The 14391-nt window shown below is 39.1% G+C and overlaps 3 protein-coding genes across 4 annotated transcripts; 1 reads left to right on the top strand and 2 right to left on the bottom strand.

Moving 5' to 3' along the window:
- Positions 1–1317: 1317 nt before the first annotated feature.
- On the top strand, positions 1318–5528 carry LOC131316268 (auxin-induced protein PCNT115-like). The gene is made up of 5 exons (XM_058345582.1): positions 1318–1657; positions 2550–2747; positions 3744–3916; positions 4001–4103; positions 4926–5528. The coding sequence occupies exons 1-5, from the start codon at positions 1445–1447 to the stop codon at positions 5262–5264; spliced, it is 1026 nt and encodes a 341-aa protein (XP_058201565.1). The 5' UTR covers positions 1318–1444; the 3' UTR covers positions 5265–5528.
- A 205-nt stretch (positions 5529–5733) lies between these two features.
- On the bottom strand, positions 5734–9705 carry LOC131316263 (putative late blight resistance protein homolog R1B-8). 2 transcript variants are annotated; one of them, XM_058345577.1, is made up of 3 exons: positions 9571–9705; positions 8229–8415; positions 5734–7621 (listed from the first exon to the last, which is right to left on the bottom strand). In XM_058345577.1, exon 3 carries the CDS (start codon positions 7508–7510, stop codon positions 5927–5929), a length of 1584 nt encoding a protein of 527 aa, XP_058201560.1. In that variant the 5' UTR covers positions 7511–7621; positions 8229–8415; positions 9571–9705; the 3' UTR covers positions 5734–5926. The 2 variants fall into 2 exon arrangements, with proteins under 2 accessions (XP_058201560.1, XP_058201558.1); XM_058345575.1 differs by having other exon boundaries at positions 5735–7621; positions 7835–8415.
- On the bottom strand, positions 8003–9924 carry LOC131317128 (disease resistance protein RPP13-like). The gene is made up of 2 exons (XM_058346699.1): positions 9522–9924; positions 8003–8415 (listed from the first exon to the last, which is right to left on the bottom strand). Exons 1-2 carry the CDS (start codon positions 9922–9924, stop codon positions 8003–8005), a joined length of 816 nt encoding a protein of 271 aa, XP_058202682.1.
- Between the last annotated feature and the right edge of the window lie 4467 nt (positions 9925–14391).

Genomic DNA, 14391 nt, shown 5'->3' with positions numbered 1-14391 from the left:
GAATGATGATCCCCAATCTCTTCACGAGACCCTCTTGTCACGTAAAATAGAATACGGTCTCACTTCACGATCTAACTTGTTCATTTTATGGGGTTTACATGCAAAAAATTCGATCGAACCGCCATCAATATCCCCTTGACATGAACGAAGCATAATTTAACTGTCTATTTCTCGTGTGACCATTACTATTAATCAAGCTATCACCGATGTCTGATTAACTTGATTTTTTTCATAGATGATAACCTCATTTCTTTGAAGCCCGTGTTGAGGAGGTACAGACCGGGTTCGGTCCAATTTGCAAAGGTCAAGTTTCGTCCGGGTTTTAATTTTTGTGAGTATATGTTTCGGATCCAATAAATCATCGAAATCGTTTATTTCGTGAAAATCGTCGGGAAGATTATCCATGCCGAAGTTCATTTGGATTGAAGTACTTCATTGGCTATAACGTTTGCAGGAGGAGAAATGGGAAGCCAACTATGGTTTTAAACTTCAAACAATTTATTTATGGTTTTAAACTTCAAACAATTTATTTATATATATTTTTTTGTGCACAAATGCAATCTGTTCATATAGAAAAAACGAAGCCAGATTAAAGCTAATTTCCAGCATGGATAGCCTTCTCGACGAGTTCTATATAGTTAACGATTTCAATCATTTTTTGGACTGAACACAGGTTTATTTAGAACCTAAGGAAAAGGGAAAATAATTTCTCATGCGTTTTTTTGTATAAAAGGAAATATGGAAGAAAATAACCATACAATTAATCAAGCCCAATAAATTTCCCTCCACTATTCCCTCAAAGTTTCCTCCCTCTTTTTTTCGAGTTCCAAACATGCCGTTAGCAAACTGGAGCGGGACGAAACGTAGGCGATGACGTTGCACTCACTCCTTCGGCGAAACATACGTAGGCGATGAGGTAGCACTCTCTCCCATCCCCTTCCACAAAACCTATACGTATACTATATACTTTGCATATAAGTATTTTAAAATACTTCGCATAAAAGTATTTTTTTTTTATCTAAAAAAAACCTCACGGCTTTCTGCAGGGTTCAAGCACTTTGGAGGCAGGGCTGTAAATGAATTGAGCAGCTCGCGAGTTCGGTTCGTTCGACAAAAGCTCGCTAGTTAGGCTCGATTAAAGAGATTCATTTAATAAATGATTAAGTTCGACTCGCTAAGGCTCGAACCAAGTTTAAACTCAAATTTTTAACTTATTTAATAAGTGAGCCCAACTTGAGCTAGACAAAGCTACCCTCGTTTACTGTAAGAGGGACAGGGAGTATGTATTTATTTTTCCCATATTGAGAGTAATAACAACGGTACTCTCTCCCCTTCTACAAATCCTATATATATATTTCAGTTCACTCTTCACATCTCTCTCCAGTATTCCCATCCCTCTGCAACTATCAAACCGAGAGAGAGAGAGAGAGAGAGAGAGAGAGAGATGGGTAAAGTGGGGAGAATGAAGCTAGGTTCACAAGGTCTAGAGGTTTCTGCACAGGGACTGGGCTGTATGGGCATGTCGGCCTTTTACGGCCCACCAAAGCCCGACGAAGATATGATCAAACTCATCCACCACGCCGTCGACTCCGGCGTCACTCTCTTCGACACCTCCGACATCTACGGCCCACACACCAACGAAATCCTCCTTGGCAAGGTTTGGTTTCTTTGTTTTTTTTTTAATTTTTTTTTTTTTTAAAGTTTAGTCGAACAGGAAAAGAGGCCGTTAAGAGTTCAACTCTTCTTTTCGAATGTGCTAATCTTACTACTCTAACAGTACTGCCTGTCGCTGATTAAAAAAAAATGGTCAAATTTAGCATCCGTTTGGATAACGAATTAACGATGGAGTTCAAAATCAAGGGGATTGTGATACTGTCTTATGCAATGAGAACAGCTCAAAAACTAGGGTTTGTAGCTTTATAGGGATTTCTTTTGATGAGGCCACATACAGAAATGGAATGCATGCAATAGAACTCAAACAAATGCCGGGTTGTATAAATGGTGATTTGGTTACGATGGTGTACGGATTGCAACGAAGAAGAGATGAATTACAAATTCAGGAGAGAGAGAGAGAGAGAGAGAGAGAGAGAGAGAGAGAGAGAGAGAGAGAGAGAGAGAGAGAGAGAGAGAGAGATAACTCAGCTTACTTGCAACTTAGTCAACTCATGGAGGCCAATCACACAGTTCACTAGCAGGGCCCCAGTTAAACTCGGGAGAATACTCGTAAGGATTGACCCTGCAAGAATTTATCGTGTCTATGAGGTTTTAAATCTGATGCTTAGCAGGGAGCAAACCTCTAAATGACCGGTTGGGATTGTTTAATAGGATTTTGACATCGATCGGGTTGGGATGTCTATTGTGTTTGATTAGAAATTACTGTTTAATAGGAGTTACTTGAAATACTTGTGGCTAAAGGTTTTGGTGATCTATAATTGTAATGATTCAATGAGTTTCTTATGCTCTATTTCCAATCCACTCTTTTCTGGAAATCAAATTTCTTGGTTTCAGATTCATAGCTATCTAAATGGTCCCTTATTGATGTTGTGCAGGCATTGAAGGGCGAGATTAGAGAGAAAGTTGAACTGGCGACCAAGTTCGGTTTCACTGCCGATGGAAAGATGGAGGTGCACGGTGATCCGGCCTTCGTAAGGGCTGCTTGTGAAGCTAGTCTGAAGCGGCTTGATATTGATTGCATTGATCTTTATTATCAGCATCGGATTGACACTCGTGTCCCCATTGAAATCACGGTTTGACCACTAAAAGCCTTTCTCTAACATGTATAAATTGAGTATATAACATTGTGTGTTTATGTTTGTTGCGTAATGTGATCGTGTTCTGTTTCCATTTCAAGTTGGGATGAAAGATAAAGGCAACATTTCTTTAATGGCCAGACCAATCAAAGGGGTCTTAGCTAGTGTATTTTTCCATTACAGACTTGTTTCGAGTTCTGAATTTTTATTTTGGGACACAAATTTCGATTTCGGATTCTTTCAGACATTCAAGTGGGCATCTGATCAGACAACTTTTGGGACTTGAACATGCTTTTTTGACTTGCCTTGATGCAACCATCCCCAATTGAAAAATGATTGTTTCTGTCATGAGCCTTTCCAATTCAAACTGTTCATGTTTGATCTGTTTTCTGCTTTCAGCTTAGTAAAAAACCTTCTCTTTGGAAAGATTGCTCGATCAAGATTTAGCGCGCAAAGGTTATTACTTTTGCTCATTCAAAGGATGGTCCTAAGGTGGAATTGAAACTAACAGTTCCTCTTGTATTTTGTGAATTCTAATTACAAGAGGACGTCGATCCATATATTAGGCCATCCGTTGTGAGTTCATAGGCTCGTCATTGGATTAAGTTGATATTCTTGTATATTCAAGAAGATGTACCTGGATTGATGCTGGTTGTTGAGTTGATATGCTTGAAGTTTTGTGCCTGTCATGCTTGTTTGAAAGGTGGCTTTCTTTGGCACCATAGCCTCTTGACGTAATGAAAGTTTAGACTGTCGACGCTTTTACACCAGAGAACCATATGTACTGCAATTAATGATGTGCTCAATATTCTTTGATCGTACTGACATTAGGTTGGCAGTCAAGTTGCATGACAATCCTATTTGTATTTTCTTTCCTCTAATTATACAAGTTTTTTTAGCAGGTGTCTACAATATTTTCATTGGTTTTCTTTTATTTATTTCTGAAACAAGCTTTTCACAAGCGTTCCTGATTTGTTTCTCGTCATTCACCAGATGGGAGAACTGAGGAAACTGGTTGAAGAGGGGAAAATAAAGTATGTTGGTCTATCTGAGGTCTCTCCTGCAACAATCAGAAGGGCTCATGCTGTTCACCCGATCACAGCAGTACAGTTGGAATGGTCCTTGTGGTCAAGAGATGTGGAGGAAGAAATAGTTCCTACTTGCCGGTGAGGCATCTATTCTGCTAAATAAAATTTTATGGAGTCATAAGAATGGTATTTCTAATGTTGTCTCCCGTTGTGACTATTCAGAGAACTTGGCATTGGGATTGTCGCGTACAGTCCGTTGGGAAGAGGATTCTTTTCATCAGGTCCGAAGATAGTTGACAGTATTCCAAATGATGACTTCCGGAAGGTGTGTGGATAGTACACTTACTTTTTCACTTTGAGATTGACATACAGGGCTAGGCAGTCCATAATGTCATCATAATGTTATTGTGACTGCCCAGAACTTCGTCGCTTTGCAAACTTTAGCTTATAAATGACCTTATGAGCTAATAATTGACCCATCATTTTGTCCAGGGATTGCAATTTTATTCTTCTCTCCCTTAACCTTTTGAACACTTATCAAGTAAATGTCATTTTTTTTTGTTCCTTTTTGTATTGAACTACATTCTGGTTAAAATATTTACCATGAGCTTTCTCAGCGGAGTTTCTACTCGAAGCCAAAAAGAGATGCTGAAGCGGACGGATCAGGACTTAACCCTTTGTGATATATATCCCGAATCCTTCGAAACCGATTGAACAATGATGGGTATCACTTTAGAATCCAGAGTAGAAAGCTTACCCTTCATTCTTTCCTTGCTAGAGAGATTGAGAGAGGAGACAAGGGAAGAGAGAATACCGTTGTATATCTGATGGGAGATTACAACATATATAGACTCCTGAAGATATAACTTTCTTTGTACGAATCAGACTCTTTTCCTTACAATCGGATGGCTCTATTTGCAACTTTGTCAGTTTACATCATGCATATCATTAAAACGCGTTGACAACAAAAGCATATTTGGATAATTGCCTTTTCATCCCCCAAAAGTCTCTAGTTCCCTTAGAAAAGATGACATTCTGATTGATCCTTCATCGCTCCATATCATGCATATAATGTATTATGTCATTGATCCTATTCGATGTTGGATTTACTGTTCTGATGCTGAACCATGTATGCCGTTGCTTACAGTATCTACCGAGGTTCCAACCTGAGAATCTGGAGCATAACAAGACCATGTTTGAACGGGTTAATGAATTGGCAGCGAAGAAAGGGTGCACCCCCGGCCAACTAGCGCTAGCATGGGTTCATCACCAAGGGAACGACGTGTGTCCCATCCCCGGCACCACCAAGATGGAAAACTTCAATCAGAACATCAGAGCGTTGTCAGTGAAACTAAGCCCTGAAGAAATGGCTGAGCTCGAGTCCATTGCCTCCGCCGATGCAGTTAAGGGTGATCGATATGGGGGCATGGTCTCTACTTGGACGGATTCAGACACCCCGCCCTTATCCTCATGGAAATCCGAATAAATACGCAATAGCTGCATCATAAATCTCAACGGCGTGGAACCCACGGAATACATGTTATTGGAATGTTGGAGATTGTTTTGATCCAACAGTTATGTTTCGTTTTCGTCCTTCTGAATAAATGTTTAGTTGTTTCATCTGAAGTTGTAAGAACCTTGTTTTGTTTATGTCCTTCTGCAATGTTTGTTTGGAATTTGTGTTTGTTTTATATGGAAAACTGTTGTTTTTGGGGTGTTCTGAAGATAAAATGGGAATCGCAATTTTCGTTAGAAACTTTGTTTATCATGATGCAGATAGTGCCGATACAAGTTCACCCTGTTCTTGGCGAAAACTTTCCAAGTGTTCAAAACAATGGTGGAAACTCACCAAGGGATGTGAGACCGGCCGACCGACACTCGAGCAAGTGTTAGCCATTCATTTTAACCTGAACTAAAAAAAATTTTTGTGTGATGAAAGACATTTTTCTATGTTTACCTAAATTACTCGCGAACTCAACATTTAAAACAAAAAATCAACAGGCGTGCAATTATTTAAATAGTCAAAACAATCGAAGTGGAAAAAAACAGATTGTGTTGTTGAATTATCAAAAAAAGTCCAAAGCAATCTAGAATACAAGTACTCCTAGGGTGAATAGTTCCTGCACCCTTCTTTGACCACTGAACTGATTAAAAGATATTAGATGTGGCCAAGAGATTTATGCAATCATCATCTCCTCTTGTATTCCTTCGCTCTTCCTGAATCTCCTTGGCCGATTCCTCCGCGGAGCGACAGCTCCTCCTCACCTCAATTTCACGAAGTTCGTTTAGATTAGCGAACTCAATCGGGATCCGCTCCAGATAAAAGCATTGTTTAACCACTAAGACCTCAAGTCTCGGAAATTGATCTTCGGAAGCATTCCATTCTTGGATGTCCAGATCTTGCAACCTCAAGTACTTGAGTTGAAAGAACCCCTCAAGTTCACTTGTGTTCCAAACTTCTCCCTTACAGGCCCAGGTTGATAATTTGAGAACCTCAAGGCTCGGCATGGCTTGGAGGATTGATAGCTCCTCCCACTTTAAGCATGTATAATTCAAAGTTAGACGCGTAATAGTCGGAGGAAACTTCAGCACTGGCAAAACACTAGTTGGGTCGATCCAACTGCAGTTTTCAAAACTGAGTGTCTCAAGGCATTTCAAGAACTCTAGGTCGGGGAGCATCAAAACAAAATCCTTGGATATTAGTTTTCCATAAAATCCTAGCTTCCTAAGATTGGGAGTCCTTACCAAGAAATTTTGGCACTCCTCACAAGGACATATTGGATGCAAGGTCTGCAGGCTATCCAACTTGGACGAACTTTCAAAACCAATTGTAGCTGCTGCGTCAAGATAAAGGCAATTAAGATGACATTTGAATACCCCTCTTTTAGCATATAGATGCCTCAACTTAACCATCTTAAATATATCGCGAGGCAATGGAATGGTTTTAAAATCCAAGTTATCTGTCTGAGCTTTGAGGTTAAGGGTTTCTAGGTTGAAGAGGTAGGAAAATGGGGATACAAAGTCCGATCTGTCATTTGGCAACTGAAGGGCCAAGTATCTCAAAAGAATTAGATGTCCTCTTCCTATTTTTCCTCGGCATTCAGTGGAGCTAAAACACAACACCTTGAGAAGTTCAAAGTTTTTAACAAAGAATGACAGATTTGATTCAAACGATAAATGAGTGGTGTTTTGCAAGCTGAGGCACAGAAAAGAACGAAGGTTTTGAGTACAAGGCCTTGAGGAAAACTCATGAAAGAACTGGCTGCCAATGAAGAGGCGACGATGCTTATTTGCAGTAGAAGGTGGAAAAATATCATCCCCGTAAATTTGCACAAGGAAATTATCCTCCTCGGCTTTTTTCAAGCATAATTCACGCAAAAGATCATGGATACGGCATGCTTTAATTCCTCCGAAGGACCTTTTCCTAGCTACCATTACAAGACTTCTGTCAATAAGACTGCTTAAGTAATCTTTTGCTACGGCCTCCAAGCTTTTACCCCCTTCACTTTTCTGAATAAACCCCTCTGCGATCCATAACCATATCAACTCGCGTACAAGGATTTCAGAATCTTCAGGGAATCCTCCAATATAAACGAAACACGCTTTCAAATGAAGAGGCAGGTGATTATAACTAAGTTCTAGTATCTCCATGCAGCCATCCTGGTTTTTGGCAATGATCGAACTTAAACGTTTGGAAACTTCCTCCCACATGTCGAGTGTCTTGTCTTCCATTGCCAGGATGCCAGCTATTGCGACAATCGCGAGTGGTAGTCCTTCACATTTTTCTGCTATATGCTCACCGACGCCAACCAACTCTGGTGGGCAACATTTCTTCCCGAATATCTGTTCAACATAGATGTGCAATATTAGATGTATATAACTGTAACAGTTCCTATGACAAGAATAAGAAATATTAGAATAGAAAATTTCAAAAATAAATTAGAAATAGGAAACTTATGACAAAAGTACAACGAAGCATATGTTCAAATCACTATGTTTAGTTATAATACGTATACTAACTTTCTTTTCTTTTCTTTTTTTCCCTGAATTAAATACCTTCTTTTGTAACAACTTCCAACTGCAACTTTTTGGTAAGGGAGCCAAATAATGAGGGACGCAGTGGATGCCATTAGGTTCAACAAGTAGTCGACTAGTGAACAACACTTTACTGCCATTGCATTCCTTAGGGAGTGATCTTTGGATATCATTCCAGGCTTCAATGCCTCATATGTCATCCATAACAATGAGATATTTCTTACCCTTCAAGCATTTGTGCGTCTCTTCTCCCAATTTATCCTCACTACTCTTCTCGTAATCTCCATGTTTTTTTGAGGACGTTGATTCCAAAATCCGAACCAACAAATTCCTCTTCATAGTCTTATCATAATCTTGAGAAACATTGACCCATGCACGAATTTCAAAGGTATGTGACATCAAAGGATGATCATACACTTCTCTGGCCAAAGTGGTTTTGCCGCCTCCAGCTGCACCGACGATTGATATTATCTCTAGCCGTCCACCCTCTCCAATGTCGTGAAGCTTTCCCATTAATGTCTCTATCTCCTCCTTGAAACCAACCACCACCTTTTCTTCTACCTTTTTCGAGGTGTTGCTCCCTCCTGATGAACTTGAACCTCCTGTTGGGAAATAAAAAAGAAGGGTTATGATCAAAGACAAAGCCAAAAGTTATGTGAGTGGCTTGTTGTTTTAATTTAACATTTTAATTACATATATATTTTATTGATTTGTCATTGACGAATTTTAATCACTTACTTGGATGATAGTTGGTCTCTTAAAAGAGTATTTCCCAAGTAAAAATTAATAACGTGGGACTAGTTGAAAACTTAGTCTCCTATTGTTTAGAGGGTAGGAAATTAAACTACATTGTTCGTGAGTTGAATTCGCTGCACAGAAGAGAATTCGAAGGTCATTATATCTTAGGGAAAGAGCACCATCCAACCCCATATAGAAGGGAGTGCATCCTTCCAAAGCCACAGACTTTTCTATTTCTTTCTCTATCTATTTAATTTCGTGAATTTGATTGATGAGTATATTTTAGAATTATGATTTTAGCATGAATTCCTATCACATACGTTTTCTCCAATAGGGACATAGTAAGGGTAATAAAAATTTAAATATGTGTTTTGGAATAGAACAATTTCTCCTATCCCATTTTCCTGAGCTTGTCGCTAAAGAAATTTGCTTTGCTTATATCATATTTATGACATGATATTATCCTCATAGAACATTAACTAGTTTTTGAATATTAAAATTCTGAAAAAATGTACCAATACCTTCACTTTTGGAAAAGAGTGTTGCTATATGTACCGACCACGGGGAGGGAAAACGTACCGACGGCCGCCGGCGGGCCGTCTCCGGCCACCGGACGGCCGATCCGAGCCGTTCAAAAATTCTAAAAAATAAAACCGAGGGGGTCAACGCGGGAATCAAGGGCATCCGAGGTGTTTAGGGTGCTTGATCAAAGCACCCTTTTTTCGTGTATATATGTGTGTACATATATACACGAAAAAAGGGTGCTTTGATCAAGCACCCTAAACACCTCGGATGCCCTTGATTTCCGCGTTGACCCCCTCGGTTTTATTTTTTAGAATTTTTGAACGGCTCGGATCGGCCGTCCGGTGGCCGGAGACGGCCCGCCGGCGGCCGTCGGTACGTTTTCTCTCCCCCAATGGTCGGTACTCATAGATTTTTCGTTTGGAAAAAGAGTGCTCGAGTTTTTTGCCTGCTACTCCATTAATGTCATACATATTGTCGTCGTAAATCTGCTTTACCTCAGCCGTAAGAGTCTTGATCTCCTTTTTTACACTTTCAAGGTCAAGGGAAGAATGATCCTGATGTTGACGAAGAAAATAAGGGGCATGATTAGCCTTGAAAGCTTGAACTACAAAAAGTTCTATGATATTCTCTGCCTTAGATACCACGTCTTTGATCCGCCTCACCAGATTCATCACTATTGAATGCTCGTTGCGTTTCTTCTCCGTAACCTTGAGGAATCCTCTCATGTACTCTATCTCTTCCTCAAGAGATTCGAGCTGATGCTTCTCTTTTATGATTGATTCGACCTCGGAGCTCATTATAAGCTGCTTCAACGTCTCCAGGAAAAAATCAACAGCAGTGTCCCCCATCGATCGCGCACGCTCTCTCTCTCCAACAAGAGCTTGATCAGGTAAAAAGGAGTTAGAGATCAGAGAGATGGAACTGGTCTGGAATTGTGATCTCTCCTTTTTTTTTTTTTTTTTGTAGATTTGTGATCCAGTAGAGGCTAAAAATAAAAGAACGACTTTCCTGTGATTGCACCAAGTTTGAGATGAGATTTTAAAAAAACCTTTGGTACGCCATCGGAATTTTTTTCAGTACCAGGTGGGCACGGGCCACGTGGCACCGAGCACACATCTCGACCGTCCAAACGTGTTTTGGACGGCCCAGATTTGCTTAGGCTTGAAGGAGTGTTTTGATAATTTTACACTAAAAAATTACCTAAACAGATTTGAGCCGTCCAAAAGTGTTTTTGAATGACCGAGATCGTGCTCTGCATCACGTGGCCATGCCCATCCGACATGAAAAACTTCTCGAATTTTCTATCTTATCTTTGTCTCCACTAGTTGAATTTGTATATATTTTATACTCATTTGCTTTAGAAATTCAACTTTTAGAATAATTAATGCTTCATTTACGGCATTTTTTATGAAGCCCACATGGTCTACAGCTCAGAACCCACCGACTCATATATAATAACAGCTCCACTAGCTATGATAGTACATAAAATTGTCATTAGAATGATTATAATAAGTTGTGCTCTCAATTTATATCATTTGTTTTTTTTATAACAATAAATTTTATTTAATAATCTTTGAAAATAAATTCAAAGATTAATTGGACACACACACGATATAAGGGCATCACGATAAGGAGCATACATGAAACAACCTTACAGTTTGAGCTCATTATTAGTAAACTGTTAGCTAATGGAAGTATCTTTGGAAGTACCTAACATCAACCTTACAGTTTGAGCTCATTATTAGTAAATTGTTAGCTAATGGAAGTATCTTTGGATATTAGTAAACTGTTAGCTAATGGAAGTATCTTTGGAAGTACCTAACATCAACCTTACAGTTTGAGCTCATTATTAGTAAACTGTTAGCTAATGGAAGTATCTTTGGAAGTACCTAACATCAACCTAACAGTTTGAGCTCATTATTAGTAAACTGTTAGCTGGCCGAATGGAAGTATCTTTGGAAGTACCTAACATCAGGAGAATTGCATTCACCTATACGAACACTACCCTTGGTTTACTAACTAAAAAATGATAAATTCACGAAAACTCTCTCACCACCTCCTCTTCTCTTTTCTCGTATCACCAGCATTAATTAATTCTAACCTAATTAATGAGTCTTCATCGACAACCCATCCAGCTTTTGTGTGATTACCATGCACACCCCACGGATTTGAGGAAGGCACCCTAACTTAGGCTCCATTGGGGCAATATTTGATTTATTTATTTTGTCTTTTTTTTTTTCCTTCAGATTATTAATTTTTTGTCAATTTCTTTTTTTAATTAGTCATTTATAACGAGGAGGGAAATTTAGGCTCCATTTGTTTCGATGTAAAATGTTTTAGAGTGATATTTTTCATGTAAAATATTTTTTCAAAAAATAAACTTCAAACTTTTATTTTTCGGTGTTTGGTTGGCACTTGAAAATATTTTCAGAAATCAACAAAATAGTGTAGAGAGAGAGATGGGGAGCTTAAACGGTGGAGAGATATGAGATTATTGGAATTGAAAGTGGGTCAGGATTGACGATCGGGAAAACTGAGTAGTGAGAATTGCTGTAGAAGGCAACGAGTTCATTTCGGAAAATAACTTACGGAAGATTTAAGGGTAAGTCATTTTCATCTAATTGATGGAAAATGTTTTACATGTAAAATATTTTCCTTATTTTTTACACAATCAAACACCGAAAAATAGATAAAATATTTTACCAAAAAATATTTTACGTCCAAACAAATAGAGCCTTAAAAAGAAAACAATTCGATCTAAACTTAAAATTTTCACTAAACACAAAACTAATTCAAACCCAACAACTGTCTTTGTAGTATATTGTCATTTCTGAATCTCTTTTAAGTTCTACTCATATTCTTTTATATTTCTAGCTCAAAATACAAAAAAAAAAAAAGTTCGTTCAAACTTGAGTTTAGGAAAATGATTTTTGCACCTTAATTTTTTGTTAGAGCACTTTTTTTTTATAACTGCACAAGGCTTGGAAGTATCGGCGCAGGGCCTAGGTTGTTTTGGGATGACCAGCAGGTAGGGCCCGCCCAAGCCCGAACCCGACAGCATTATTAATTTGTTTTGGGGTCTCAAAACTCTTTGGCATGGTCTCAAATAAATTTTCTCTATCTATCTCTATCCACTCATTACTCTCAAGAACCTCCCTCAAAATCCAAACCGAACACTTTTGGTCTATTCTTAAATTTACTTTGATGATCGAAGTGTACACTTTTTGGAATCGTTAAGAGCATTATTCATTCCAAAATTCATGTTGATCGAATATTAGTAAGTGTTGGAAATTTATTATTTTAATATTAAAATTATGTACATCTTTTGGTGCTAGACTTTTACATGTCATGTGTATATCTGCGTGGGAGGCTGATGCAGAAGTGATCGCACTTGATTATATGGGCCGGTTTGAGCGAAACAGTCCAAGGACTTGAGTACCAGTGGAGGAGCAACCTATGATTGAGGCCCACTATTTGGTCGATCATTCTAGAACCACAATTTCTAGGAGTCCTCCAAATCTTCACATATATGGGAAAAGATTTGATTTGATTTCCTAGTAGGAGAATATTTTATTTGAGTATCTTTTAATAGGAAACTTCTTTTGCAATGCCGCTTGTTTTGGCAAGTAATATTAGGAATAAGTTATATTTTTATTCTTGGTAATTAGATATTTTTCTTGATTGGCAAGTATTGCCTTTTGGTTATTTGTTTCCTAATTAGCTTGATCTTAGTAGCCTATAAATAAGCATTGTAAACCTTAGGGCAATGCGGTTGAGTTTGAATAATAAGAAAACAGAGAGCTTTCTCTATATTGTGAGTTTGTGAGTTTTGTTCTCGTGTGTGTTATTGTTTTCATACGCTTCCCTGCATCAGTATCTCAAATCTCAATACTAGATAATAAAAGAAAACTTGCCAAAACAAATGACATTCAAAGCGGAATATTCAGAAATAATTAATAACCAAAATAATAAAATTAAATATCTATTTCTTAAATAATAAACAATTTTCATTATGCATCATTCTCCTCGTCTTGAAGAAATTCGTCCTCGAGTTTATACAGTTGAATACGCCGAACCTTGTCTGCATCAAGCTTGTACCTTAAATTAATTTTTCCGAACCCAAACTGTAGAGAAAGAGTCTTGAAAAATAAAAGCAAAATTGTTTGTCACAATTTGCTCTAAGTACGCAATCCAAATATTCTTCTTCATAACAGATTCAGTATATTCCCAAAAAGAATCTTCAAATTGATTACCCCAACCAATCTCACCACCTTCAAGCATGGTAACAACTTTTTTTTCCAATATTTTTTGATTTTTTTCTTTTGTAATATTCTCCACCAATTCTTCATCAAAAACTGGCGGTTTACTCCAATCCACAATTGGATCCGGAATAATATTTGATGTGAATGGCCATTTAATGGTAGCTTCATTCACCATTGTCCTCCCCCTCGTTTGATGATTACTAGCCAAAGGTTTGGAGATAGAAACATCATCCGACACCTCCTCCTCTTTCGGAAACCGAGGTTGAACCGGACGACGGCGAGGCCAATTTGCAACTTTTAAAGCCTCAAGACGTTGCACAACCGTCTCAAGTTCCGCTCTTAGCCGTTGAAACCCTTCCTCCATTCGAGCATATCGAGTAACTTCATCTCGCTCATAGACTTCATTAACATAAGTTGTATGACCTCCTCTTCCACCTCGACCTCTAGCACATCCTCCAGCCATAGTCAGGATTGGAACGAGAGCTCTGATACCAACTGACATGCCCCGCCCCGCGCACGGCGCCCTATGCGGGCCCAAGCCGGCGCGGCCACGTGCCCACGACGATCCCATCCATCTTTGTACAATATTGTCCGCTTTAGGCACCCAAAGACTGTAGACTTCCCAGTAGGGTCACCCATCCCTGGACTATCCCAGGATGAGCACGCTTAACTGTGAAATTCCTACGTTCTTTGGCCCGCCCTCACGGCTTTAAAAGGCCTTGTACAAGTAGGAGGGATCTTTCCTTATAACCCATGACTTGCCCCCTCCCGTCCGGATGGAGCCTGCTATCCTGCAGTACCGCCGGCCACCGAAAAGCTGGGTGTCACAATCTACCCCTCTTAGGGATGCAACGTCCTCGTTGCACAGGCCCAGCAACCTCCCCTGGGGTCCGTGGTAGCAGAGCGCATCCTACCTACCACTTTGCCCAAGGCGGGGCTCTGATACCAACTGATGTAGCGCAGCCTCCTTTTATGAAACTAAGAAGAGATCATGAACTTGCTTATGTTAAAGATTCTCTCTTTGAAACATAAACACAAATATGTATGAACTAG

This window comes from Rhododendron vialii, chromosome 2a (genome assembly GCF_030253575.1).
Source record: "Rhododendron vialii isolate Sample 1 chromosome 2a, ASM3025357v1".
In the NCBI taxonomy this organism is placed as follows: domain Eukaryota; kingdom Viridiplantae; phylum Streptophyta; class Magnoliopsida; order Ericales; family Ericaceae; genus Rhododendron; species Rhododendron vialii.
Note: the sequence above shows the minus strand (reverse complement) of the source record. Positions and strands in the feature narration are given on the sequence as shown.

What these genes read in the sequence shown, in the direction of transcription:
- LOC131316268 (XM_058345582.1), top strand. Translation starts at nt 1,445, where the DNA reads ATGGGTAAAGTGGGGAGAATGAAGCTAGGTTCACAAGGTCTAGAGGTT. An exon ending in GTGTCCCCATTGAAATCACG is followed by an intron (nt 2,748 to 3,743) that starts GTTTGACCACTA and finishes GTCATTCACCAG; the next exon opens with ATGGGAGAACTGAGGAAACT. An exon ending in CAAATGATGACTTCCGGAAG is followed by an intron (nt 4,104 to 4,925) that starts GTGTGTGGATAG and finishes CGTTGCTTACAG; the next exon opens with TATCTACCGAGGTTCCAACC.
- LOC131316263 (XM_058345577.1), bottom strand. Translation starts at nt 7,510, where the DNA reads ATGGAAGACAAGACACTCGACATGTGGGAGGAAGTTTCCAAACGTTTA.
- LOC131317128 (XM_058346699.1), bottom strand. Translation starts at nt 9,924, where the DNA reads ATGGGGGACACTGCTGTTGATTTTTTCCTGGAGACGTTGAAGCAGCTT. An exon ending in TGACATTAATGGAGTAGCAG is followed by an intron (nt 8,416 to 9,521) that starts GCAAAAAACTCG and finishes ATTTCCCAACAG; the next exon opens with GAGGTTCAAGTTCATCAGGA.